The sequence below is a fragment of the Candida albicans genome, chromosome 2 (genome assembly GCF_000182965.3).
Source record: "Candida albicans SC5314 chromosome 2, complete sequence".
Classification (NCBI taxonomy): domain Eukaryota; kingdom Fungi; phylum Ascomycota; class Pichiomycetes; order Serinales; family Debaryomycetaceae; genus Candida; species Candida albicans.
The window spans coordinates 1884608-1911098 of record NC_032090.1 but is presented as its reverse complement, the minus strand read 5'-3'; the positions used below and the strand labels follow the sequence as shown (position 1 = coordinate 1911098).

The 26491-nt window shown below is 34.6% G+C and overlaps 17 protein-coding genes and 1 non-coding gene across 18 annotated transcripts, besides 1 other annotated feature; 9 read left to right on the top strand and 9 right to left on the bottom strand. All coding sequences in view use genetic code 12, as the record gives it.

Moving 5' to 3' along the window:
• Positions 1-276: 276 nt before the first annotated feature.
• On the top strand, positions 277-2340 carry KAR3 (Kar3p; the record flags this gene model as incomplete). The annotated part of the gene is made up of 1 exon (XM_709178.2): positions 277-2340. One exon carries the CDS (start codon positions 277-279, stop codon positions 2338-2340), a length of 2064 nt encoding a protein of 687 aa, XP_714271.2.
• A 43-nt stretch (positions 2341-2383) lies between these two features.
• On the bottom strand, positions 2384-4957 carry CAALFM_C209360WA (uncharacterized protein; the record flags this gene model as incomplete). Its single annotated transcript, XM_709175.1, has 1 exon — positions 2384-4957. The coding sequence occupies one exon, from the start codon at positions 4955-4957 to the stop codon at positions 2384-2386; it is 2574 nt and encodes an 857-aa protein (XP_714268.1).
• Positions 4958-5421: 464 nt separating this feature from the next.
• Positions 5422-6654, bottom strand: TAZ1 (lysophosphatidylcholine acyltransferase; the record flags this gene model as incomplete). The annotated part of the gene is made up of 1 exon (XM_709174.2): positions 5422-6654. The coding sequence occupies one exon, from the start codon at positions 6652-6654 to the stop codon at positions 5422-5424; it is 1233 nt and encodes a 410-aa protein (XP_714267.2).
• Positions 6655-6872: 218 nt separating this feature from the next.
• Positions 6873-7325, bottom strand: CAALFM_C209340WA (uncharacterized protein; the record flags this gene model as incomplete). The annotated part of the gene is made up of 1 exon (XM_709173.1): positions 6873-7325. One exon carries the CDS (start codon positions 7323-7325, stop codon positions 6873-6875), a length of 453 nt encoding a protein of 150 aa, XP_714266.1.
• A 167-nt stretch (positions 7326-7492) lies between these two features.
• CAALFM_C209330CA (uncharacterized protein) lies at positions 7493-7984 on the top strand (the record flags this gene model as incomplete). The annotated part of the gene is made up of 1 exon (XM_709172.2): positions 7493-7984. One exon carries the CDS (start codon positions 7493-7495, stop codon positions 7982-7984), a length of 492 nt encoding a protein of 163 aa, XP_714265.2.
• A 278-nt stretch (positions 7985-8262) lies between these two features.
• On the top strand, positions 8263-10026 carry PES1 (mRNA-binding ribosome synthesis protein; the record flags this gene model as incomplete). The annotated part of the gene is made up of 1 exon (XM_709171.2): positions 8263-10026. The coding sequence occupies one exon, from the start codon at positions 8263-8265 to the stop codon at positions 10024-10026; it is 1764 nt and encodes a 587-aa protein (XP_714264.2).
• A 224-nt stretch (positions 10027-10250) lies between these two features.
• CAALFM_C209310CA (glutamyl-tRNA(Gln) amidotransferase subunit F) lies at positions 10251-10748 on the top strand (the record flags this gene model as incomplete). Its single annotated transcript, XM_709170.1, has 1 exon — positions 10251-10748. One exon carries the CDS (start codon positions 10251-10253, stop codon positions 10746-10748), a length of 498 nt encoding a protein of 165 aa, XP_714263.1.
• A 51-nt stretch (positions 10749-10799) lies between these two features.
• On the bottom strand, positions 10800-11855 carry MED18 (Med18p; the record flags this gene model as incomplete). Its single annotated transcript, XM_709169.1, has 1 exon — positions 10800-11855. One exon carries the CDS (start codon positions 11853-11855, stop codon positions 10800-10802), a length of 1056 nt encoding a protein of 351 aa, XP_714262.1.
• Positions 11856-11971: 116 nt separating this feature from the next.
• CAALFM_C209290WA (uncharacterized protein) lies at positions 11972-12284 on the bottom strand (the record flags this gene model as incomplete). Its single annotated transcript, XM_019475267.1, has 2 exons — positions 11972-12188; positions 12262-12284. 2 exons carry the CDS (start codon positions 12282-12284, stop codon positions 11972-11974), a joined length of 240 nt encoding a protein of 79 aa, XP_019330812.1.
• Positions 12285-12893: 609 nt separating this feature from the next.
• Positions 12894-14399, top strand: CAALFM_C209280CA (uncharacterized protein; the record flags this gene model as incomplete). Its single annotated transcript, XM_709168.1, has 1 exon — positions 12894-14399. One exon carries the CDS (start codon positions 12894-12896, stop codon positions 14397-14399), a length of 1506 nt encoding a protein of 501 aa, XP_714261.1.
• Positions 14400-14652: 253 nt separating this feature from the next.
• On the top strand, positions 14653-15894 carry SGT1 (co-chaperone; the record flags this gene model as incomplete). Its single annotated transcript, XM_709167.2, has 1 exon — positions 14653-15894. The coding sequence occupies one exon, from the start codon at positions 14653-14655 to the stop codon at positions 15892-15894; it is 1242 nt and encodes a 413-aa protein (XP_714260.2).
• Positions 15895-16164: 270 nt separating this feature from the next.
• On the top strand, positions 16165-16971 carry GLO2 (hydroxyacylglutathione hydrolase; the record flags this gene model as incomplete). The annotated part of the gene is made up of 1 exon (XM_709166.2): positions 16165-16971. The coding sequence occupies one exon, from the start codon at positions 16165-16167 to the stop codon at positions 16969-16971; it is 807 nt and encodes a 268-aa protein (XP_714259.2).
• A 69-nt stretch (positions 16972-17040) lies between these two features.
• On the bottom strand, positions 17041-17691 carry CAALFM_C209250WA (uncharacterized protein; the record flags this gene model as incomplete). Its single annotated transcript, XM_709164.1, has 1 exon — positions 17041-17691. One exon carries the CDS (start codon positions 17689-17691, stop codon positions 17041-17043), a length of 651 nt encoding a protein of 216 aa, XP_714257.1.
• Positions 17692-17934: 243 nt separating this feature from the next.
• On the top strand, positions 17935-18576 carry CAALFM_C209240CA (uncharacterized protein; the record flags this gene model as incomplete). The annotated part of the gene is made up of 1 exon (XM_709163.1): positions 17935-18576. One exon carries the CDS (start codon positions 17935-17937, stop codon positions 18574-18576), a length of 642 nt encoding a protein of 213 aa, XP_714256.1.
• A 276-nt stretch (positions 18577-18852) lies between these two features.
• Positions 18853-20091, top strand: KIS1 (Kis1p; the record flags this gene model as incomplete). The annotated part of the gene is made up of 1 exon (XM_709162.1): positions 18853-20091. One exon carries the CDS (start codon positions 18853-18855, stop codon positions 20089-20091), a length of 1239 nt encoding a protein of 412 aa, XP_714255.1.
• A 500-nt stretch (positions 20092-20591) lies between these two features.
• Positions 20592-21230, bottom strand: DDR48 (DNA damage-responsive protein 48; the record flags this gene model as incomplete). Its single annotated transcript, XM_709160.2, has 1 exon — positions 20592-21230. The coding sequence occupies one exon, from the start codon at positions 21228-21230 to the stop codon at positions 20592-20594; it is 639 nt and encodes a 212-aa protein (XP_714253.1).
• Positions 21231-22975: 1745 nt separating this feature from the next.
• On the bottom strand, positions 22976-23067 carry tP(UGG)2. The gene is made up of 2 exons: positions 23032-23067; positions 22976-23011 (listed from the first exon to the last, which is right to left on the bottom strand). It is a non-coding gene; the product is annotated as a tRNA-Pro (tRNA).
• Positions 23068-23885: 818 nt separating this feature from the next.
• Positions 23886-24273: a long terminal repeat ((alpha-2a) Long terminal repeat (LTR) associated with the transposon Tca1; about 388 bp long, 5-10 copies per genome).
• Positions 24274-25143: 870 nt separating this feature from the next.
• Positions 25144-26208, bottom strand: CAALFM_C209180WA (uncharacterized protein; the record flags this gene model as incomplete). The annotated part of the gene is made up of 1 exon (XM_709158.1): positions 25144-26208. The coding sequence occupies one exon, from the start codon at positions 26206-26208 to the stop codon at positions 25144-25146; it is 1065 nt and encodes a 354-aa protein (XP_714251.1).
• Between the last annotated feature and the right edge of the window lie 283 nt (positions 26209-26491).

The window sequence follows — 26491 nt, the reverse complement described above, 5'->3', positions numbered from 1 at the left end:
TTATATACCAGTGGTTTACCTAGAGGGATGGTCTCTTCATAAAAAGAAAAACTTGCCCATCTCATCGAGAGTCTAATTTCTTACGCGGGAACTAGAAAAAAAAAACTGAATCTGCAAGGCTAGTCACGTGCAAGTTTTTTTTTTTTTTTTTTCCTCTGGTTTTGATTTTGATTTGATTTGTTTTTATTTTTTGTTTACAATTAAGTTTCAAAAAGTTGCCAGACAGGTTTTTTACAATTTTGAAACTACAATCCAATAGTCAATCGTGCACAAGTAATGAGTGACGAAAATACTAAACATAAATTTCTAAATGTGTCACAACCATCAAATCTTTTAGGTGGAAGTTCTTCATCAAATAGTTTGAGACGTCCTCTAAATGACAATACTGTGAGTGTTAGTAATAAAATGAGGAAAACTACCAGCCAAATCCCAGTAGCAAAAGATACTGTACCCACATTAACCATTTCAGAGTCAAACAGGCTTAGACAACTAGTGAATGAAAAGAAAATAGATTTAGAACAATTGAAACTCAATGCCACAACCTTAAGAAATGAGTTAGAAAAACAAACATATGAGAACTTTACTATTCAATCCAACTACCAAAATCTAGAGAGGATTTTAAATGATTTGAATCTCAAAATTGGCGAACTAAATAGCTATAAACAAAGTTCATTGGACGCATTAATCAAGAATTTTGAGCTAAACAATCACCAGCTAAAAATGAATCATCAAGAGAAATTGAATAATTTAAAAGAAGATATAACTAAACAGGTTGACAAAATTTTAACAGAAAAACAACACAAATACGAAGTAGAGATTTCAAATTTGAACAAAGAGATCAATAAAATCAAACTGGACAGAAAGAATACCGAGAGTGATTTGAATAGAAGATTGATCCAATTGAAAGAAGACCAACATAAACAAGAATTAATGATGGTTGGTCGGGTCAACGACGATATAAACAATATGAAAAAAGAGATTGCGGACATTAACAGTCTACTAGAGTCCAAAACGAAACAAATTGAGCTAATAAAATCTGTTGAAATTGAAGGTGCTTCCAACAAGGTGGACAAATTTACATTGTTATTGGACCAATTGACATCTAAAAACAAAAGCAAACAAGAGGATATACAGGCATTAGAGAAGAAAGTAGCAACTACGAAGGAATCAGTGAAAGCAATATTTGAAAAGTCAACAGCAAGAACGTCAGAAGTGCATCGGTTACAGTTTGAAGTTGGTCGAATGAAAACCGAGTTGGTTGACCAGGAAACCAAACGAAGAAAGTTACATGCCCAACTACAAGACTTGAAAGGAAACATCCGCGTATTCTGTCGTATAAGAAATGTGTCGTCATCGTCATCGTCGTCGTCGTCTTCTTCTTCCGAAGATATTATTCAATATGAAGCTCCGCAGGATATTAATGATGAATCCAAGCAGGAGCTAGTTATCACTCGTAATATCAACAATAATTTCTCCAATCTTAGGTTTCTGTTTGACAAGATTTTTGAGCGAGAACAATCCAACGATTTAGTGTTTGAAGAGTTGTCACAGTTGATTCAATGTTCTTTGGATGGTACTAATGTGTGTGTTTTCGCTTATGGTCAGACGGGTTCTGGTAAGACTTTTACAATGTCACACCCCACTAATGGGATGATTCCCTTGTCGTTGAAGAAAATATTCAATGACATAGAAGAGTTGAAAGAGAAAGGTTGGTCGTACACGGTGCGCGGGAAATTTATTGAAATTTACAATGAGGCAATAATTGATCTTTTGAATCCCAAAATTGATCCCAACACAAAATACGAAATAAAACACGACGACATTGCTGGTAAAACTACAGTGACAAATGTTTCCACAATTGACATCAAATCTCCAGAGCAAGCCATTACAATATTGAACCAGGCGAATAAGAAACGAAGTACAGCCGCAACAAAATCCAATGATCATTCATCTAGATCACATTCAATTTTTATAATTGATTTACAAGGTTATAATAGTTTAACCAAAGAGTCAAGCTGCGGAACTTTAAATTTGATAGACCTTGCAGGGTCAGAAAGGCTCAACAACTCACGTGCAGAGGGAGACAGACTCAAGGAAACTCAAGCAATCAATAAATCCTTATCATGTCTTGGGGATGTCATCCATTCATTGAATCTCAAGGATGGGTCGCATGTTCCCTATAGAAATAGCAAGCTAACATACCTATTGAAGCACAGTCTTGGTGGAAACTCCAAGACATTGATGTTTGTAAACATATCACCACTTACCAAGGATTTAAATGAAACCATAAACTCTTTGAGGTTTGCAACCAAGGTTAACAATACTAGAATCAATAAATAATTACTACGTTAATAGTTTACATACATGACTTATATACAAGAATCTATTTAAATATTGGCTCAGATATATGTTTTGGATCACTACTTGATCCATCAACAAGAAAATTCTCATTTGGTTTATATCCCGAAGCATCAATTAGTTTTCCTGATTCAACAGCTTGTTGCCAAATTGCTGGATGATTTAACTGAGCCCAGCTTTTCAACTTTTCTTGACCCTCAATTTGATAGCAGAAATTATGCATGCTGATGAGCAAGTCGCTAGTCAATTCTAACTCATAATCCTGAATCGAGTTTACTATCTCAATTGATTTTTCAATGTACCCATGATACGAATAAGCAATCAAGTATTGCTTGAACATTTGATAATCCGGAACCAATCCAAACATTGAGAGGTTATCCCAAAATTTCTGAACATAGATCAAGTCATTATATGTATATGCTTTGATCATTATCGTTGCGCTTGTTTCATCAACTCCACCCGCATCCTTCGGTTCCAAACTCATTGACAAAAAAATGTCTCGCACTTTACCGACATCTTGCAAGTTGCAGTAAGCACTCATAATACTATGCAGTAATTCCTTATCCTGCTTGGGTAGATTTAAGTCCATTTTCAATAATTCATGAACTTCAATCACTCCATCTTCGTACAACTTGTCCCCAAACTCATTAATCAAATATAAATACATTTCACGTGTAGGAGGTTTGTGATTGTGTTCACCATGCAACTGTGACATTTCAATGACTTTTTTAAAAATTCTGAGAGCTCCGTTCCATCTTTCATTTTCACAAAAAAATTTCATTGTGGGTAAGATCCGATCGTGTGGAATAAAAAAATAGTTGTAGCAATGTGTGTATAAATACCAGTTATTTACCATACGCTTATCTTTGGTATTTGTTATACAGTATTCATGGATGGTGTCAAACAACTGATAATATTTATACCCAAAAGGCTGCTCGATGGGCAACTTAACCGGCAGGTCCTTAGGAATTTTAGGCAACTCTCGATTCATTAATTCAATTATATCTCCCGTCATATCTTCTTGTAGAATTTTTGGAACTATCGCATTTATTGTATCAATATTTATTTCCTTTTGCAACTGTGATTTGACGTTTTGAAACAAAGGGAACGCTTCCTTCATAGACAAATTGTTGACCAAGCATTGAATTAAGTTATTCAACGTAAGTACAACAGATGGGTCATGTGTATATTCGGGCCATTGTGTAACATTGCTGATACTTTCATTATACAACTTCAAAGCCAGCTCGTGATCATTCTTTGAAATTGCCTTATCAATTCTATATTTATATGAATAAACAGATTGTTCAACACCCAATTCCGAAATTATCCTGTCAAGAATAGGAGCAGTTGGAGATATGTTAGATGTCATCAATGCCTGTATCACCTTTTCACATACTAAGTCTCTGTCCAAATCTTGTGGGATTTTCTTAATTAATTGATCAAATAATTCTTGGTCAGGCAAGTTTGAATGAGCTAAACGATAAACGTCCAGTTGAAATCTTATATAGGGAGAAAACTTTACATCGTCTGCAATAACAAAGTTTGAAACTTCTTTAGCCAAAGCCTTACTGGGATAGCTCCAACCTGACACCAATATTATTTCAAGTAAAGATTCATCATCTAGATTCTGTTTAAAAATGAAACTTTTAACAGACTCTCCTTTATCCTGCAAATAATTCAAAATTCTGTCCCCATTCCTTGCCGATGCCTCACATTTATTAGCAGACAAAATTTCCCAGTTTAATTTAAATAGTTTTATTAATGATTCAACGGAAATATCTTCAAAATCCACCTTTTCAATCAAATTATTCAACAACATTTGAATCCTATCCAAGTTATACTCTAAATTAGCATAGCAATGCACCTCAGGAATATTATCTTCAAAAAGGAGTTGGATGTACTCGTCTAAGTATGTAATCAAATTATCATGTATTTCGTCCAATGTAATTAGCTCCTCAAATGTTTTCAAATTGAATTTGCCATTTTCTTTTAAATGGAATAAGTATTCTTCAATAAAGTCGTTGAATTGAACTCTAGTTTGCAAGCTTTTCAAGATTACACTCAAATCGGCCACCTTTTTGTCTTGTGTGTAGTCAATCAATTGAATTACTGTTGTTGTTGGTAATTTATTTATGTTTGAAAGTAACGAATTAACTACCAAATTTGCAAAAGTAGAATCACTTTCTATTATCTCATTGTAATACTTACTGAATACTAATACTGAAATTTCTAATGGAACCTGTTTCTTGAGTCCGCTGTTCACCACTAATTCCAATACTTCCATAATTTCACTTTTTTCTTGAACCCCATCTAATGACAATAACAAGACCAATTTTCTTTGTAGAACCTTACTTTTGATATTATTAGGCATCCTGTCAGTATCTCCAGATAAATATGTGGCCACTTCATTGTAAATATGTTGAACCTTCGGATTCTGATATTGTTTAGGTTCCTCTATAATATAATTTCTATTTGATGACCTGAGATCCTTTTTGAAAGAGTATTTAGCACCAAGGCTCGATCTTGTACTTATCATTCTTGTAACCAGGAGGACCTGATATCGTAGTATGGGTCCAATCACTAATGATCTCGGTATCATTTCTTTGTTGATGTCTTTTGTAAGCGAAGGAGTTATTGATGCTATGTGTTCTTGTATAGTGGAACAAAAAAGAAAAAATATTTAAATTTTTCACATTTAGTTTATTCTCTTAATTCTGAATAAACTTTTATTTCCCATTTTATACCATATTATATATCGAGTTATTCACACAATAATATCTAGTATTTGAGATTGCAAATCATACACATGATCTATCATTTAGAGAGAGCAAACAAATATAGAACGACAGCAATGATAATGTGCCTAGATCTCGTGCTTTGATTGCCAAAAAAATAGATAATAAATAAATTCAGTATGTACAAGAGAATAAATACAAGCATGATAGAAGCACTTCTAACACTTTCTATAAACCTTTTTATAATATGCTGCCGTCTTTAACTTTCGTTTTGCTATTTTTGGTGCAATATTGCATTAGATGAGTAGCAGAAAGTTTGTCTTTGTCTTTAGTTTTTTGTGTCTTCGCTGGGATCATACTCAGGCAAGTGAGATTGGAGTCTCTTTATAGCCCAGTTTTTACCGACAAATTTAACACTTGGGTCACTCAATCCTTCCGTGTTGGTGAACAACTTCCAGAATTTTGGGTCCTTGAATCTTTTATCTTCTGGGTTGAATAAGCCAATTTCATTCCTTATTTCCAACACCTTCTCGCGAAGATAACCTGCTAAATCTGATCTTAGACTTTGAGCTTTTGAACCAGTTTTGAGTTCGTCAGAAAGGTCAGTCGGATTAGACTTGTCTACATATTTTGACACTAGTGATCTCCATTGCTCACGATAACTTTCCAAAACATCATCTTTAATTGGGTCTCCAATACAAACATGTATCTCAGCACCAAAATTTGCTGGTAGCCATCTTTTCAACCCTTCTTCGGCTGAATCTTCGGGAGCCACTTTTTCAAATCCAAATGAGAATAACGGTACCACTATTGGAGTTCGCGTACTTTCTAATATTAACCGAGACACTCCCCATTTGAAGTACCTCATAGAGTTGTTATGTGGCTCCTGTAGCTGCAACACAAACCCCTCAGGAAATACATGAAACCAAGACGTTTTGGTTCTTATGAATGGGTTTTTGCTCATTAATACATTTGTTGATTCTGGAGCTGGCTTGATAAATTTCACTAATTCTTTGTTTCTGCAATCAGTTATATTATTTACAGTTTGCAAAACGACGGCTTTCTGCTCATCTTTGATACCTGGTGTGAATTCAAGATCTAACGTATCGTCAGGACTCAAAATTCTGATTGCCGCATCCAATGAGCCTTGAAATGGGCCCTCGCCAAATCGTTTTGTTCCTAATATTTTGCCCAAGTTGAAAAACCACGACTGGAAAACATTACTAAAACATATATTGTGGGCACCAAACCCCCACCTTATAGTATCTATATCTAAGTGATATCTCCAAGGTAATGACGCATAAAATGCGGGGTCGTCAACCACCGACATATGGTTCATCACAGTAAGCAAGCCTCTGTTTTCATCGCGCGCTCTTTGTAGAGCATTGTCCAACTTTTCTATGTTATGTAAAACTGGTTTGTAGAATGTATTCAATATTATCTTTGATCCAGTGATCATGAACAAACAGGTTGCATGGGATGCTAGGTTCCAAAACGGGTTGGTTCTAGGATAGTCATTAAGAAACTCATCTCCCCTTTTCAAAACGTCTTGAAACGACATGGCAAAGTAAAAACTTGGTCGTTTTTTTGAATGCTTATCCTGAAAAGGAATCTTAATAATATTTTTTTTTTCAATGCCATAAATTTTTTTTTTGTGATTTGACATTTCTCATGTTTGTTTGTTGAAATTTATTTTTTTGTTGCGAGGAGATTCATCATTGAGCTTGAAGGTTTTTGACTTTAATGATCTAAACGTGGGGCGTGGGATCTCCACGTGACTCAAACAATAAAGTTGTCATACACCAAACGTGTGTCAGGGTCAGAGTCATTTTCAAGACTGACCAAGAATTCATTTTCCATAAAGAAATCAAAATTTTCAATCGAGATGCATCTCTTTATTGAATCCCCAAAATCTCCAAAATCATTGAATTTGATGTCGATTGAGCTTTCGCAATCCAAATCTAGTCCCTCATAAAGCAGCAGAATCAATCCGTTGAGCTTTGATATAGTGCTATACACTTGATAATTGACGCCAGCTATTTGTAGACTTGTTTTCAATTTGATTTTAAATCTCATTATCAAGCATACCTTGTGGAGATCCAAACCTTGCTTGTGCAAAGAGTTTGATAATTTTGATAACTTTGCCATGTAATTTGGGCTTGTCATATCATCATAACTGACGACTGTTAAATATTTTTCAGACAATAAAGAAGTATCGTTGATTACTTGCATGACTTGGATATGCTGGTTGCAAAAGTGTGCAAACAAAACAAAAAGAAAAAGTGAACAAAATCAGGAGGAAAGAAATAATGTGATATGTAGCTTTCTATTTCTTTTAACTTTATTATACTTCTCTTCAAGAATATCCAGTTTTAATAGCCAACATTAAATTCACATCCATGCCCATACAACCATTGCAATCTAGCACTAAGACGACTCTCCTGGTGAACAACACTGCCTTAACGTATTTGATTCTTAACTCCAATATAAAACTTACTCAGAATCATATATACAAGATACTAGGATTGTGTTCTGAAAATGCATTTCACATTGAAATCTTTAAGCTGCTCATCCAATTAATCAACTCAGCTGCAAATTCAATATTCTGCTCCATCAGAGCCCATTCACTATCACAATATCCTTTGACAAACATACAGTACATTAGCTATATGATTGCAGATGAGTTTCCAGAAATATTCTACGTTCCCATTGCAAAAAAAGTTGAATTCGAAATTAACAATGGTGTGTCAGTGTTAGTGGACAAGTGGTCCACTGAAACAGTCACCTTAACTGTTAACCGGTCAAAGTACAATGAAATGTGGATCATCACATACTTGTTAAAAACAGAATTTGAAAAAATAATTCAACAAAAAAAAAAGAAGTTTAAATAAGCAGCAAGAACCCAAGTGACCAATTATAATGAATAATATTGCTTCTGGGCATAGCTGGATAGACAGTTGATTCCTGATTTATTTGGCTAGTGATTTTGCAATTTGTCACCGAGAACACTACTTTATTTTTTATTTTTCATTTTTTTTTTTGACTGTCAAGAGCGATGAGTGTTCTATTTTCCCCGATGAGGACTAACTACAAAAAAAAAAAAATCTAAATTTTTCAGATTTTATAACTATCACTTTGTTCAGACTCCATCAAACCAAACAAACATAAAATGGCCAGAATAAAGAAGAGGGGTACCACCGGGAATGCCAAAAACTTTATTACGAGAACCCAAGCAATCAAGAAATTGCAGATTTCTTTGGCCGATTTCCGTCGTCTTTGTATATTCAAAGGGATTTATCCAAGAGAACCAAGAAACAAGAAGAAAGCTAACAAAGGATCTACTGCTCCTGTAACCTTTTATTATTCAAAGGATATTCAATATCTCTTGCATGAACCTGTATTGGACAAATTCAGACAGCACAAGACATTTGCCAAAAAATTGCAAAAAGCTTTGGGAAGAGGAGAAGTTAGCGATGCCTATAAATTGGATCAACACAGACCAAAGTATACTTTGAACCACATCATCAAAGAAAGGTATCCTACATTTGCTGACGCATTGCGTGACTTGGATGATCCGTTAAACATGTTGTTTCTTTTTGCTAACATGCCTGCAACAGACAAGGTTTCTGCCAAAGTTGTTTCTGAAGCTGAAAAGTTGTGCAATCAATGGTTAGCTTACGTTGCTAAAGAAAGATGCTTGAAAAAAGTTTTTGTGTCTATCAAAGGTGTTTATTACCAAGCCACTGTTAAGGGACAAGAAATAAGATGGTTGATTCCGTACAAATTTCCTACAAATATTCCGACCGACGTTGACTTTAGAATTATGTTGACGTTTTTGGAATTTTATTCTACTTTGGTACATTTTGTGTTATACAAACTTTACAATGAAGCTGGGTTGATTTATCCTCCAATAATTGAGAAATCAATTGGGTTAAGTGGATACGTTTTGCAAGATAAAGATGCTCCTTTGAAGAAGAAAGAGGAAAAGAATGACGAAGAAGGAAAGAATTTGTCAAAGAAAGAATTGAACAAGGCCATAAAAGCAGATCAAGAACAACAAGAAAACGACGAGCAAGACAACAACAACGGAGAATCAGTAGAAGATATTGAATTGGACGAATTCACATCGACTAAAGAGGACTCGTTATTACAACCTTCAAAGTATGCATCTCTGACAGCAGAATTATTTTCCAAGTTTATCTTTTACATTGGCAGAGAAGTTCCGTTAGACATTTTAGAATTCTGTATATTATCATGTGGGGGTAAGATAATTTCAGAAATTGCTATTGACGATTTGAAGATTAATGATCCTGAGGCATATAAGAAATTGAATTTATCAAATATAACTCATCAAATCATTGACAGACCCAAGATCTTGCAAAAAGTTCCCGGAAGAACTTATGTACAACCACAGTGGGTTTTTGACTCCATCAACAAACAAGAATTGATTAATGTCAATGAATACGCTGCAGGTGAAACATTACCACCTCATTTATCTCCATGGGGTGATGCTGGTGGTTATGATCCAAACAAGGAAGTTGAAAAGGAAGACGGTGAAGCTGAAGAAGACACCGACGAAGAAGAAGAAGAAGTTGAAATTGAGGACGGAGATGAAGATCAAGAAGATGAGGAAGAGGAAGAAGATGAAGACCTCAAGGCTCAAAAGGAATTGGAATTAGAAGCTGCTGGTGTTAAATTCTCTGAAATAAATGAAGAGGATAAGAAGAGTCACTCCAAAAAATCGAAGGGAACTTCCAACAAAGAAGCTGATGAAGAAAAGGAATTGAAGAAGATTATGATGTCTAATAAGCAAAAGAAATTGTTCAAGAAGATGCAATATGGTATTGAGAAGAAAGAAAATAGAGAAAAACAATTGACCAAAAAGAAGAAGCAATTGAACAAAAAGAAAGAACAATTGAAAAAATTGAATTGATCGGAAATGTGAATAGCAGTTTATATCAAAGTGTAGAAAATCTGGTAATGTATTTGATTATAATTTGATATTTTTGGTAGTGTAGTTTATTCTGTGAATTACATCGATGTGCAATTCTGAAAAAAAAAAAAGTTGAAAAACGACACTAAAAAAAAAACCCAACTTTAATCTATGTGAATCAATACTTGCTAAAACCGTTAACAATCAGCAGTTGTTTATAAAACATGAAATCCATACTAAGGTCAACAACAAGGAACCTAATAACAAGCTCAAGAAGATTTGAAAACTTAAAAACAACCGAAGAAATCCGAAATTTTTTGGCAGAGTCTACTTGGTCCATCAATGAGTTATTAAAACTGCCTACTGGATCATCTCAACCAGAGGTGTCGCCAGAGATTGTGAAAAAGATGTTGAAGCTATCTGGGTTGAACGATTTGAAAGATGATCAAAGTGTAACAAAAGCTTTAAATTTACAGATGATGTTTATAAACCATTTGTATGACAATGATCACGAAACTGTTACCCCTTCTCCCAAACGAAATGAAAACAATGGCATATTTCGGTTACTAGCCAGTGATCATTTACCACAACGACCTTTGGAACTAAACAATTTATTGAAACAGATTAATGAGTTAAAGCCGGATCCAAGTAAAGGAGAGGTGGACTTTACGATTAGTGATTTACAACGAGATTCGTTTGTGATAAACAAACGGAAAGAATAATGTCAAATAGATGAGTTCGAGAAAATCAAACTAACTAAGAGTTGTATATTACTACTGCTTGATTCTGCTGTCCATGAACATTCGGTCGGGAATCTCTAATACAAATAAATTTTTAAGAAACTCTTGCAATTTGATTAGTTCTTTGACACCCAGGTTAATTGAGTCAATCTCGGTGGATTTGTTAATATTAATGTATGCTTTGATTTGAAATTGATTTGAATCATCTAACAATTTCAATTTTATTCCTTCATTTGAATCAGCTTGGCTGCTCTCATCTCTGATGAATATTTTATATATCTCTATAATTATGTCACCGTAGAAAAATCGAACTCCTTTCTGCCAATATTGGTTTATCACCTCGTATCCCAAGTCAGAAAGAAAGATTAAGAATGAGTCTTTCCTAGTCGTCCTCTGTGATACACCGTTTGATAATGACTGTGGAAGGGTCTGTGTTTCAGGGTTTGGCTCATCAATTTCCATGATATCAGAATCATTGTCATCATGCGTAGTCTTTTTTTCATCTCCATTTTTTATTATGTCTTCATCGATTGCCTCTGGAAGTTTACCATCGTGTTCTTGTTTCGGTTTATCGGTATTATTGTCACCCTGTTTATCATTGTTTGTATCTATATCTATTGGATCACCATTCCCAACTTTAATCTCAATTGCTGTATGGGTGTGCACTAACGTACTTTCATATATTTGTTGTTGACAGCATCCCTGGTTCTTACCGGCTACAGGGATGTCACTTACTTGTAATGTCCAAACCCTTTCAACACTGTCTTCCTCCGTAAACAATTTTCTTACTACAATGTTTGATTCCTTGTTTATAAACGGTTCCAGAATATCGAATCCCTTTTCAACCTTCTCATCATCTCCCTGTTTATCTGAATTCCATGTGGTTATACATCTCATATAATATTGTTCGATCTGATTGACTTTCCCAGGCTCAAACTTGGGCTTGAATGCATATGATGGCTTTGCAAGTAATGTGTATGTGGAAATTGATTCGGGTTGAATTAAACCAGTCAATGCTTGTAGAGTAGAAATTGTTTGCAAATACTTATTATGTGGAATCGAAGAAACCAAGGATAGTTGATGAACCATAACTGTTTTTCCATAGAAGTAATAAATGTAGAATAGTAAGGAAGTTATAATTCCACTTTTTTTTTTCTCTTTTCTGTTTATGTTTTCATTACACAGTATAAAGCATAGTACACGACCTATATATCTTTCTTTGACTCGTCTTTTTCATCGAGTTTGGTAGTATCTTCAGTGAAAGCAACAATTATATAACTAATCAAAACAACATTGGCTGCTAAAGCAGCAACTCCTCCACTTATTATTGAGTTGTCGGTAAAATATTGTAGGATAAAAAATGTCAACAACGGGAAAACCACCATTAATGCGGTGAAGAACATTAATTTCTGAATGACGGATCTATTTCGTGCAAATAGCTGTTAGTATCATGTTTCGAATTGATTAATAAACTCTGCAAAAAAAAGAAACATACTTTGGGATATCTGGAGCAGGCATGATTGGAAAGATGGGCTATGTTCTGGAGATCAACTACTTTGATTCTTTACTGGATTGTTTTTTTTTTTTTTTTCAATTGCCTTCTACAAGTTGTCTTAATATCGCGTTAGGATGGCTTTTCTTAAATTCTTCTAGCAAAAAACGGGTCACGTGATAAAGTGGAAATTTTACCACAGTATTCATTAGATTTATTGGTCTTCAACAAGCAAACGACAAGATCCATACTTTATCTGAGAATAAAATAGGATTATCAATTTTATGTCAAATTGTAAAGTTGGACGTCTTTTGGTTGATTGTGAAAAATGATTAGGTATGTGGTGTGTGTAATTACTTTTTTTCTCCACACACGTACTCCTCCACTATTTCGGAAGAACTTCGGTGAGATCTAAAAGGAAAAACAATTGAACAAAATCTACAGTTGAAATAAAACAGAAAACTCCACAAAATAGAACCTTATGCTTGATTTAATAGAAGAATCGAAATATACATGGAATTGAATGAAAAAGAGTAATTAATTATATCAAAACTTTTTTTTTCGTATCTCGATTATTTTTCACCAACTCTTCATTATCACAAACTGTTCGACTAGTATCTTAGTTCTATTCAAAAATGAGAAGGTTTAGTACCACGGCAAACGAATCACACCACTCTGATAGGCAGTTCCAGCAATCAGACGAAACACAACTGAATAACCCAATATTTATCGGGGACAATGGAATAGCTTTGGAAACCATTAGTTCTAACACATCTGATGACTCCTCTAGGTCTGGTTACTCAACCCAGGAACTGTCCCACCTTATGACTTCAACCAACCCCCCCAAAAATAGATGGCGGATTGCCTCAACTATATTATTCAATTTTACAAGTGGGTTTAGTGATGCTGCTCCCGGTGCATTGTTGCCACACATTGAAAGCTACTATAACATTAACTATGCCATTACATCGTGTATCTGGGTTAGTAACGCAGTGGGGTTTATTTTAATTGCTGCATTTTCTCACAAGATCCAGCCATGGTTTGGGAAACGCAATAGTTTACCCATAGGCAATGCTTTAAGTTGTGTGATGTATGCTATTGTTGCCAGCGGAACCAAGTTTCCTGTTGTCGTGCTTGGGTTCTTCTTTGGTGGTTGTGGGTTGGCTATGGTTGCTGCTCAATGCAACATCTTTTTGAGTCGGCTAGACAAACAAAGCAAATACTTGGCTTATTACCATGGTAGCTACGGAATTGGTGCCACTATTAGTCCGTTGATAGCAACCAGTATTGTCAACAGCGGGGTCAGCTGGAATCTTTTTTATTTGATCTTATTGGGTTTAATGGTAATCACAGCAATCAATTTATATTTCTCCTTCCAAAATGCCGATGAAGATTTGAAACCTTGGGATCACGATGAGGCAGTTCACAGCTCATCAACTTCGGTTGAGTTGGAAAATTTGGACTCTAGAATTACAAACACAACTAATAACGCAAACACTACTACTCAAACGTCAGAAATGGTGTTGGCCTTGCAAAGCCACGTTACTTGGTTGATAGCCTTCTTCTGTTTGTGCTATCAAGGAGCAGAAGTTTCTTTGGCTGGGTGGATAGTTACATTTTTGTTAGACTACCGTCATTCTGATGCAAATAGTACTGGGTACATTGCTTCTGGTTTGTGGGGTGGCCTCACCTTAGGAAGATTGTTGTTAACGAGACCAATTCACAAATACATTGGCTTGAGAAGGGGCGTTTTTATTGTTTCATTAGTCTCGATTATTTTGGTATTATTAACGTGGGTGGTGCCTGTCATTGTTGTTGAAGCTGTTTTGGTATCGCTTGCAGGAATCTTTATCGGACCAAATTATCCATTGTTGATTACTTACGCAGCTTTACCTGGATTGATTCCTAGAAAGATTCAAGTTGTTTCGATTACCATTATGACTGCCTTTGGGTCAACTGGGGGTGCATTATTTCCATTTATAGTTGGTGTTTTGCTGCAAAAAGTTGGCACATTTGTTGTGTTACCGGTTTTCATTGTGCTTTACGCATTTATGGTCTTCCTCTGGATGCTCTTACCTAATACAGAAAGACAAAATAAACAAAACCAAACCCAATTGAATTTTTGGGAAAGGATTTGGTGAGACTGACTAAAGGTATTTAGTGCAATAAGTAGGTGACAAAGAAATGGGTTTTGATTAAACTATTCTTCTATGATTATTTGTCACAATTTAGAATGAATGTGCAAAAGTACAAAATAAGGAAACAAGAAAAGAAAAAAAAAAAAACACGATATAAAAAGAATCAGTGAAAAAAAAAAAAAAAGAGAAAAATCAGCGTATTAATCACCTCTAACGAACAAGAGTTCACCGTCAAAAAAGAATAAAAAACAAATTAATGGCAATAGAACAATTTATCACGAAGGGTGACGATGCCCTTAAATCGAAAGACTATTTAGGTGCAATTTCCTACTATTCTCAGGCAATTAAGGAAAATCCTCAAGCGTTCTCCCCTTATTTGAAGAGATCAACCGCGTATCAAAAATTAAAGAACAATGACAAAGCAAAGGCAGACATATCCAGTGCATTTTCCATTGCCACCGAAAAAGGCAAAAGAGTAGATATTGGCTTATGTTATTTTAAGCTTGGATTGGTTTATTATCAGGAAAAGAAAGTCAAGTTAAGTTTGACCCAATTTGAAAAGGCAGTCGAATACGACTGTAAGGAACCAACTTTATCTATGTGGAAGGCCAAGGCCGAGTATGATTTGAAGAACCACCCTGAATGGAATGTTGAGGGCGATAAAGAAGAAGACGATGATATAGATTTAGTTCTTGGTGTTGAAAACGAGTACACCCAATCAATGGCTAATACCGAGAAGGACAAATCTCATGAACCAAAAATTGTGGAATTGGATGCCAACGAAGAATCAAGTGAAAAGAAATCCAACCAAGAGTCTACATCATCTGCTCCTGCTGCTCAAGCTACTACTCAAGCTCCAAAGTCTACTAACGTTGATGTGATTAACAAGATCGCACCACTAAACGTTAAATTCAGAGATGACTGGTATCAATCCAACGAGGAAGTTATTATCACTATCTATGCCAAAAAAGTCAATGAAGAAAAGTTGAAGGTCGAATTTGATACAAACTCGGTTTGTATTTCCTTTCCAAGCGCAGCCGCCTCTGAATACAAGTATTACTTGGATCCATTATTTGCAGAAATTGTTCCATCGGAATCAAAATATAAAGTGTACTCCACAAAATTGGAAATCACTTTGAAAAAGAAGGACGCAAACAAGTGGCCCGAATTAGAAAAGCAAGCAGTAGAAGGTGTGACTGACAACCAGGACAAGGATAAGAAAGTTGATCCATCCGAATTAGTCTATCCTACATCATCTAAAAAGAAGATCAACTGGAATAACTTTAAAATTGATGATGATGATAAAGAAGAAGGCAATGAAAATGACTTTTTCCGGAAAATATTCAAAGATGTTGACGAAGATTCTAGAAGAGCGATGATGAAGAGTTATGTTCAATCGAATGGAACTGTTTTGACTACAAGTTGGGATGAAGCTAAAGATAAAGAATTTGAGGTTTTACCACCAGATGGGATGGAAGTCAAGAAATGGGATACGTAAAACGGTGTGTAGCTCAGTTGAGTAGCAGTATAGCTGTTTAATATCAGTTTGTTTTTTATGAATGGTAATGCAATGGCCAATAAATATTGTGCCAAATATATTTGTCATGTTCCTGTATATAAATGCAGTTTGTATTGTACACAATTTTCACGTTTATCAAAGAAAGGTCCACCCTTCTGCAATGAACGGACTTTTGCTATCTCTCCCTTCTATTCTTTTTTTGCTGTTTTTTCTTTTCCATTTTCCAATTGTTCACATTATTCTTGGTGAATGTATTTAAGATCAATTTTTAAATCAACAATTCGAAAAATGCATATTGAATCAATTCCTATGAGATGGGGCCATGGTGACAACTATGCCTACTTGGTGGTTGATACACCTACAAAACAGGCATGGTTGATCGACTCTGCCCAACCTGATGAAGTTCTTGAGTACTTTAAGAAACATAAAACTGATTTCAATTTGAAAGCAATTGTTAATACACATCATCATTATGATCATTCGGATGGGAATCCATTTTTCCACAAAAAGTATCCGGATTTGCCAATTATTGCTGGTAAGGATTCGCCATTAGTTACATATACACCTTCTGATAAGGAAACACTTGAATTAGGAGAGGACCTCACGATTACTGCCTTGCACACTCCTTGCCATACACAAGATTCAATCTGTTACTTTGTGCAAGATAAGAAAACTAACGAGAAAGCTGTCTTTACTGGTGATACTCTCTTTATAAGTGGCTGTGGTAGATTTTTCGAGGGTACAGGTAAAGAAATGAACTACTCGCTCAATCAAGTGTTGGCTAAATTGCCCAAGGAAACTAAGGTTTATCCGGGCCATGAATACACCAAGTCAAATGTGAAATTTTCACAAACAGTATTGAGTAATGAAGCAATAAAAGAATTGGCTGAATATTGCAAGTCCCATGAACATACTACTGGTAAATTTACTATTGGTGATGAATTGCAGTTTAACCCGTTTATGAAACTTACTGATCCCCAGGTGATTAACAGCACTGGATTAACTCTGCCTGACGAAATAATGGATAAATTACGTACCATGAAGAATAATATGTAAAACATTGCTTTATGTGCTTTCATTATTAGTAATATATATATATATATATATATATGTCTATGTCTATTGCTATATCCTAACAAAATCAGGCTTGTTAGCATCGTCTATGTACAATTCTGGCTGCCATAGTTCAATTAATTCCAAATCGTATTCTGATTTCCCCATGGCGAATTTCTCGTATTCTTCAAAAATTCCACTTAGACACCAACCCTGTAAAACCTTTCTCATTATTCCAATCAAGACACCAGTACGATGTTTGCCTTTATTTGAGTGAATCAAAATGGGATAGTTTTCTTTATTTAGAATCAACTGCAATGCAAAAGTCAAGCTCTGGGTGGCTTGTTGGATATCGTCCGGTTTATTGAATGGCTCTTGTGACGATTCAAATAATAAGTTGTAGAACCGGATTTCGGTATCATTCTTGATCCAATCTAGATAATTGTTCATTATTTCTGCTGTACCATGCTTATCTTTTTTCTTGCCTTTCTTTGAGGTCTGATTACCGAGATCACCCAAATATATTATAGTTTTTAGTCTCAATTGCTTTAAGAATGGGTAATTTATAGGCATTGGGAACCCTGATCGATAGATTCCATTTTCTACTAGTGAGAAATTCAATGGCGGCACCAATTTAACAACCAGCCTCAGTATTTTTCGACTAGATTCCTCTGAGTGTTTATTATTTGATACATATTGTGTGTTGTTAGTTTCCTGTTGCATGGCCAAGTCTTCTGGTGTAGTTGCTGGGGAAAACCTCTTGTGGGTTACCTCCAATTTAGCCAGAAAATTCTGACTGGTAAGAATTTTTACTTTTTTTTTTGTAACATTTTTAAATGTCACGTGCGTATTTGGTCAAGGAGATTATTCGAAATTGGCTAGTTTATCGATAACATGGCTCTAGGTTTCTGTTATTGATGAACTTTGACCAGTTCAGATTCAGGTAAGATGACTTGACTTGACTTGATGGTCTATCATTTGCAAAATAACTTAAAGTCGGCACATTCAACATATGAATCCAAAGTAATTATTCACGTGACTACTCTGAGGCGTGACTTTTGGGGTTGGAGCGTATTTTTTGCGCCACTTTCCTCTCCTCCTCCCCCTTCGCCTGTAACCACCACCAACACTACCACTAGCACTACTTTTGTTACCGTCACTACCGCCGCACTACAAACCAACAGCGACCACCACCAACCACAACAGAAACATTCACAATCAAGACAAAAAAAAAAGAACAACGAAACCGGAAAAAGAAAAGCGAAAGCAAAAGGAGAAAGAAAGAAGAAAATCTCTCAGGAAGAAAGAAAAAAAAACTCAACGAAAAACAAAATACAAATCATCATCAAAAGATTATATATCACAACTTCCAATAATAAAAATCGAATTTCATCATATACAACACTTCAAAACTCATACTACCTTTTACCCACCTTCATCAAACTTAAAAGAAGACTCATTTTCATCCATCTACCAACTATAAAAGACGATCAAAACTTGCTTGTTTTCAATAAGATTATTTGTTTCCCCCCCCATTTTTTGTCCTTGTATTGTGTTTTTCTTTTTGGTTTCATAATTTTAATCAGATTGAATTACAATAAAAAGTGACTCAGCTTCTAGAATTAAGGTAACAGTTTCACATAGATTAATAATTCTTTACATTCAAGAAAAAAAAGTGAAAAAAAAAAGTAAAAATAGCATAATTAATTGCATTCTTATCAGCATCGAACCTAGAATTTATAAAATAAAATTTATCCCGTGTCATTTTTGTTTGTATAAAGCAGGTGGTATTTCCTTATAATCTGTGTTTTATTTATTTATTTAATTATTCATTTGTTTGTTTGATTTTTATTAACTTACTACTTTGGAGATATCGATATTGCCATGCTCAGTCCAAAATCTACAAATCAGGAGGCGCCAGCAACTGCACCTTTGGATGATATAAATACTACTAAAGATGTGTCCATGGTTGATGTGAGTAAAGCAGAAGGAGAAAATCAACAACCTCCGAGAAGAAAATCTACAATAATATTGACCGATGAAATTGATTTAGATAGAATGAATATTGATAATAAGGAATCGGATAAGAGTAATGAGCAGGGGGATAAAATGCATATTGACCGATCCTTATCGAACTTGAATCAGCAACAGCATTCACAATCTTCCCAGTCAGAACCCTCCCAACCAGAACAGCAACAGCAGCAGCAGCAGCAACAACAACAACAACAACAACAACCTGTTGCACCAGATGCCAATATTGCTGTTCCCGTGGATATCAAATGGGTCCAAGGTGGTCAAAAAGTCTATGTAACTGGTTCATTCACGGGATGGAGAAAAATGATTGGGTTAGTAAAACAACCCGATGATAATTTTATGATTACTTTAGGGTTACCAGTTGGAACACATCGTTTCAGATTTGTGGTTGATAATGAGTTGAGGTTTTCCGACTTTTTACCTACAGCCACAGATCAAATGGGCAATTTTGTGAATTATATTGAAATCACTCCCGAAAATGTTCAACAACACCTATTACAAGAAAAAGAGGAAAGCAACAATGAGTCACAACAGCAAGAGCTTGAGAAACAGCAAGCAAAAACGGGCGATAAGACATCCAGCCAACAAGCTTCGCGTAGATCTTCGGTATCTCGATCAAGAAGTAATTCCATGTGGGGGTTGACTAATGACGATGATGATATGGGTGACGGTTATTCAAGATACCATGATGATGAAAGCAATGCATTGGATGAAAAAACCTATCAGTATATCAAAGATATCCCACCAATTTTCACTGATCCAAAGGTGATGGAGCAGTATTATGTGGCCATTGATAAGCAATCGAGGAATAATAATGGACAACAGCAAGCATGGTTACATCCACCACAATTACCACCTCATTTAGAAAGTGTTATTTTAAATAATTTCAATAATACTGAGAATAATAGTGGTGCATTGCCCATTCCAAACCACGTTGTGTTGAATCATTTGGCCACGACATCGATCAAGCACAATACACTTGCTGTGGCCTCTATCGTGAGATACAAAAGAAAGTATTTGACACAAGTTTTATACGCACCACTACAACAAGCTTCACTGTCTTCCACAACACAAGAGCAGCAACTGTGACGTCTGACAAGTTAAATCCTGAAGCCCAAGATACAAATATACACGTGTACCCATGAAGAAAGACAAGACATATTTCTACAAATAAATGAAAAATTAAAAAAAAATTAAATAAATAAATAAATAAGCTGTAAATGAATGGCTTCAAGCATTTTATGTCTCTACTACATTGTTTCCTTTTATTACTTTTTTCTAGATTGTATAATTCTTTTTAATTGTTCTTATAAATATTAATTGTTGTTTATGAAACATGGGCTTAAACTATTACAAATTAAACAGATTTATTTAAAGTTCTATTGAATATGAAAAATGTAGATGTATATTTTTTTTGGTTGGCTGATCCAGCGGAAATTTTTTTTTTCTCTTAATTTTTTCGCAGCCTACAAGGATAGTATAGTATATAAAACTAATAGTGCCACAAAACACACTAAAATTTCATCTGAGAATTGAAATGTTCAAACACTAAGAAAATCATGGTGTTCAATTAATGATTTGCTTCTCAATTAATAGTCAGAAGATCCATAGGAGTCACTGTTACCTCTTCTGTTTGAGGAACCGTATGAATCATCATTTGAAGAACCGTAGGAATCATTACCTCTTCTATTAGAAGAACCATAAGAGTCATCATTAGAAGAACCATAAGAGTCATCATTAGAAGAACCGTATGAGTCGTTACCTCTTTTGTTGGAAGAGCCATAGGAGTCAGTGTTAGAAGATCCATATGAGTCAGTATTGGAAGAACCGTAACTGTCAGTGTTTGAGGAGCCATATGAGTCGTTACCTTTTCTGTTAGAAGAGCCATAAGAATCATTGTTAGAAGATCCGTAGGAATCATTGCCACTTCTGTTAGAAGAGCCATATGAGTCGGTCTTGGAGGAACCATAGGAATCATTGTTAGATGAACCATATGAATCATTGTCTCTTCTGTTGGAGGAACCGTAGGAATCAGTGTTGGAGGAACCATATGAATCGTTACTTCTCTTGTTGGAAGAACCGTAAGAGTTGTCATCGTCATTGGAAGAGCCAAATGAAGAAGATCCATAAGAGTCGTCGTTGTTTCTTCTGTTAGAAGATCCGTAAGAATCGTTATCTCTTCTGTCGTTCTTGTCTTTGTCGTCGTCTTTACCGAAACCGAAAACCATTGTTAATTGATACTAAGTGTAATTGATTGGAATACTAGAAAAAAAAGAAAGAAGAAGAAAAGAAAGAAGAAAAAACTCAACTTTCTTTCGAAAATCAAGGATCAATGTTGGTATTTATATACTTTTTTTTTTAGTCAAACTCTACGAAATGAAATTCAAAGAGAATAATCCACAGAAGAGGAGAGAGGGCAAAAGTGGGGGGACCAAAGGGGGTTAGAAAACAGGAAACAGCAATAGAGAGCAATAATTGAAAAATAGTGTTGTCAACAATAGAACAAATTGGTCAAACTTTAAATGCAAAACATGAAATTCCCAATTTCCAGAATAAATAATATCAGCATACATGGCCCCGAAAACTACTTTACCGTGTCGCTTTAACCCCCCCCTTCCTAAAACGAGACAATTAGACATACATTCCACAATTATCATAATCCCCTTTTTTTTCCTTACAAAACACTTTATTTTTGTCGTTTTCGTTATTTGCTTCGACGACATTGTAAACTCTTTGGATTTGCAGTAGTAGTGCTCCTGGTGTAAGGTGGGTTTGGTTGTAGAGTAAAAGAAACGACAATTGATTACACCTCGATATGCATACGCATGGCAAAGAGAATACCGAGTTAATAGTGAGTCTATTAGTGTTGCAGGAAAAGTTATACGAACAACATTTTGTTTAGTGTGGATATTCCAGATCAACAACAATATGACTAAAATCATAGCTCTAATTTTCAGTTTACCTTTGTTTATTACGATACTGCCACAGTCGTGCTGTACCAGGGTCAGTTTTAGAAAAACTATTCTAGAAATGATGAGTAGAAATGTACTATTATGAGCAATATTTCAAAAAGTGAAATTATAATTGCTGCTGACAACACCAACAATACATACAAATTTGGAAACGAGCAAATCGAGAAAATTTCAATCCGTTTAGCAAGTTGTTCGTTGTCGTCATTGTCGATTAGTTTCAGTTTCTAGAGGTGAAATTTTCTATGGCACCAAAACCAAAGCCTCAATTTTAATTTACTCTGTGTGGTACAAAATACATTAGAGAGGATCCTCTCCAAACAGGATTGCAGGAAGTTTTACACGAGAATGATTTACTACACGACGTTGAATTAAAAAGCTCAACCAGTTTGTCAGCAATTTTGTTCTATCTGTTCAATTTCTTGTATAAAATAAAGCAATATGAGAGAGCATCTAAATCAATAATGTCAACACAATATTAAACTTTGAGAAGGATTGTTCAACAAAACAATCCGATGAATAGAAGAAGAATAATATCAAATTGTTCCTGATTGATTGTTGTTATTTATTTTTTATCTCCGAATTCCTGCACAATGGCTCAACAACAGCCAACACGGATCACACATTAAATTTTTTTTTCGTGCAGGACCCCGTGGTGGTGGCTGTGGCTGTGATTGTGATCATTGTAGTTTCTGCCTTGATGATGACAAAAAATGATAGAGTTCAGTATGAGGAAGAAATTAAGCGATATCGGTTTATGATGTGTTTAGTTATTAATTGCTCTCAATGGTTTTCAACAACGTATACAAAACTGGTGGTGCTTGAAACGAATGAGTAATACAGATCTAATTAAGCTGTGATTTTCTAAGTTTGCCTTGTCTCTACAGTTCAAAAAAAAAGAACAGAACACCTCAGAGGCTGTTGTGATGCAATTTTTAGGAACCTCAACAACAACCACTGACTGATCTAAGCCAGCATCTGTTTAATGGGTTTTCAAAAAGAATGGGGCAAACGGGGAATTGAACCCCGGGCCTCCTCGAATTTTGTGTTTGGTGAACAACCCAAACGAGGAATCATACCACTAGACCATTCGCCCAATTCGATGACTTGGAATTATTCTAGTTATTTTTGACATACAAAGCTCAGCTTTATTACAGATAGTCATGTTTGCATGGATGAATTAGTACTACTAATAATATAAGAAAACTAGTTAATTGGAGTCAATGTCTTATACATGTCTTCTGATGGGTTATGCATTGATTAATTATGAATTTCTTTTAAATACAATCTATTGCTATTATTTGTATGTAAAACTTTACCCAAAAACCAACAAAAAAGAGTGGTCTTGGATAAAGATTAAAGTAATTCCAAAAAGATTTGGTAATTAGCTATATTGTTTTGACGTACATCTATAACTACAAATAGCCATTCAGTTTGATTATGTATATTGACATAGTTGGATTTGTAATTTCTGTTAAAATGGAAAACCCTAATCAAATGTATATGTTGAATAGGTAGTTAAATTGTACAACCTACTACTTGTTGTCAATTGAATTCAGAGCCAATACTTATATCTCCTGGAAACTGATACACAAACGAATTGTTAAACTATAACACTCGACGTTCACATCTAAGGATTCATCGTCGTTAAGATTTATACTCATTAGCAAACTCACTTGCCATATTAAACACTTCTCAATCTATTTCCCACAATCCAATTAATCAGCACGAAAACTAAGATACTATATATATCTGCCTATACCTGATATACACATGGCACATGGCGTATCCCACAAAAAACCGTCAAGACAACACCAATATGACAATGCCAATTATACAATTGCATATACCACGTGACTTCATTTTATGGTCATGAGAAATTAACTTATCATGGGGTTAGGCGAGAATATCAACTGTTCGCTATAGAGAGATTTCCTAGCCGGAATGCACGACAATCCTGAGACGGAAGTCGATCGACGATGCCCATGGTGCGTGGTGAAAAATTTTCTTAGAAAATTTGTTCTTTCCTTCAACTGCTTTGAAGAAAGGGAGGTTCAAGTGGTTTAAGTACGACGGTCACAAAGATTGCGGCTTATGAGGCCCGAACTGAGTTGAAATACAAAATCAAGATATAATTATATACCTTACTTGTCTATATTGTTTTATAATACATTCTTCAGATATTTAAATTTCTGTGTATCATTCTATAAAACAGAGATACATTCAGTACATTTAGTATACTGAGTGAACTGGTACCTGTGACATTCAAGATAACTGTTTCGCGCACGCTGGCAGACGAACATCAACACTGATCATTTGTTTTTTTTTTATTTCTCCTTTTTCTCCTTTTTCTTTCTTTTTTCTTCTTTCTTCAGACGTTGTTGATTTATTTTATCGACAGCATCCTTTTCTTTGGCCACATATCCAAGCGATATACTGGCCAAAGCGAAGTCCTTTTATAAAGCAATGCTACCAAATGTAACAGTTCGAGGTCAGAAGATTAAGCGGGTATGTTCACACGGATATTTTATGGGGTATCACTTGTACCAAACACTTTGATACGATAAGAATATTTGTAATACTAACTTCAGTGTCTTTCATAATCAGCTCATAACCTGTTGGAATTTAAATTCGTATGTTGTTCATTCAAAATTTTGATAAATGGGACGAGAAATCATCGTTGCCTCCTAATTAGATTATGACTTAGTACTAACTAAACTGTTTATCATTTTTTAAAGCGTTGGGCTCCATGTTAGAATAGATTATTAGGGCGGTACGTATTTCATAATTTATATATAGGTACTTATTTTTACTAATTTATTGCACAGGAAAAGATAAAAGGTATCGATTATACCTATCAGCAAGGTTTAAGCAAAATGAAGTATTTTTACCATATTTTTCCATTTTTATATAGATACATCAAGAGGTTTATTTTAAGTTCACCTGGATAAACCATTCAACTAACCCAATTGAATTGAATGACAATTTGATCTCCGAAGAGGGATTCATTTCTATTCTGGAGAGATAAACGTCATTGTTTAGGAAAGAGCAAGAGATAAGAAATCTTTTGTATATTGTATATATATTATTAATATTATATTACACTATCGTTTGTTTGTTTGTTATAATTATATGTGAGATTTCATATGTAAGATGTTGTTGTCTCTTTCCATTATTTAGCTTTTTTGAAAAAGCTATCAATGGCTCCACGTTTGACCTTTTTATTAGTTGTACCAGTTGCAGGTTTCTTTTTGGTACTGGAAGATTTAGTATTATTTGTGGTAGATTTCAAATTACTTTCTAAAACATTTTCAATTAAACTCTGTTGAATCTTCAAATCATCAATATGTTTCAAAACTCGAGTAAAATCATATTTAAATTCTTCCAACAATTTTTGTCTCAAGAAACTGTTGACACCATCATCCAAATAACTATTGAAAATGTAATCAATGGAATATAACAAACCTAGATCATTCAATAATTGGTCTTCTATATTGTTGTTTGACATTGATGGATTTAATTCCAATTTCAATTTTGTTAATATGCTATTATCATTCGTAAGGATATATTTTTGCAATGCTAAGACTTTCTCATTCAACCAATGTAAAATTTTGCTTAAATCGAATCGATAAAATGATTCATCAATATTTTCAGTTATTACATCACATAGATTTATCAAACTTTGATGATATAATTGATCAGGAATTTCTAATACCCAATCATTATTATTTGTATCTTCCCTGTATTCATTTAACAATTGATCTTTCAAATCTTCCAAACTTTTAAAATTATCATTAAATAAGTTCTCTGAAGATAATGATGATTGTTGTGACTGCTGTTGAGACTTTTGTTGATTTATATTCAGAAATAATGAAATCAATAAATAACTGAGATTGAATTTATTCGATATGATAATTTTCGGTGATTGCAAAACATAACCTGGTTCAAAAATTAATGATTTTATGGAATTTTCTGATTTTAATTTTGATTTAGGTTTTTGACCTTTATTTTTTGTGCCAGCATTGCCATTATCAGTTTTCTCATCGTCGTTGCCGTCGTTGTCATCTTCACCACCAATAATATTCAATTCGTACAATTGATTATTACTGTCTTCATTATGGTGCAATAGATATGATTTTGTTGTTGTCAAATTGGTTGGATTTGGAAGATTGATAATCTTGAATTCACTACTAGAATTGGTCTTTGGTAATATTATAACTTTACTTTCTTTATCCATCTTCTAATAATATGAAATTGACCAAGAAAGAGTAGAGTATTTTCCTTTTCAGTATTTTCCATTCTTTTTTTTTGTTGATTTGAAAAATCATCTGGCGGGCTTTCAGACGCGTCAGTCATCGCCTGGCCATAGTATCTTGCTACCATAATCTTGCCATACAAAATGGTTCTGAAAGCAACTTACAATAGACTGCCATGTAATCATTGTCTTATACTTTTAGAAAATCTACGAAGCATTTTATTTTTTTTATATAAACAATCTATCACAGAAACAAGAAATGACA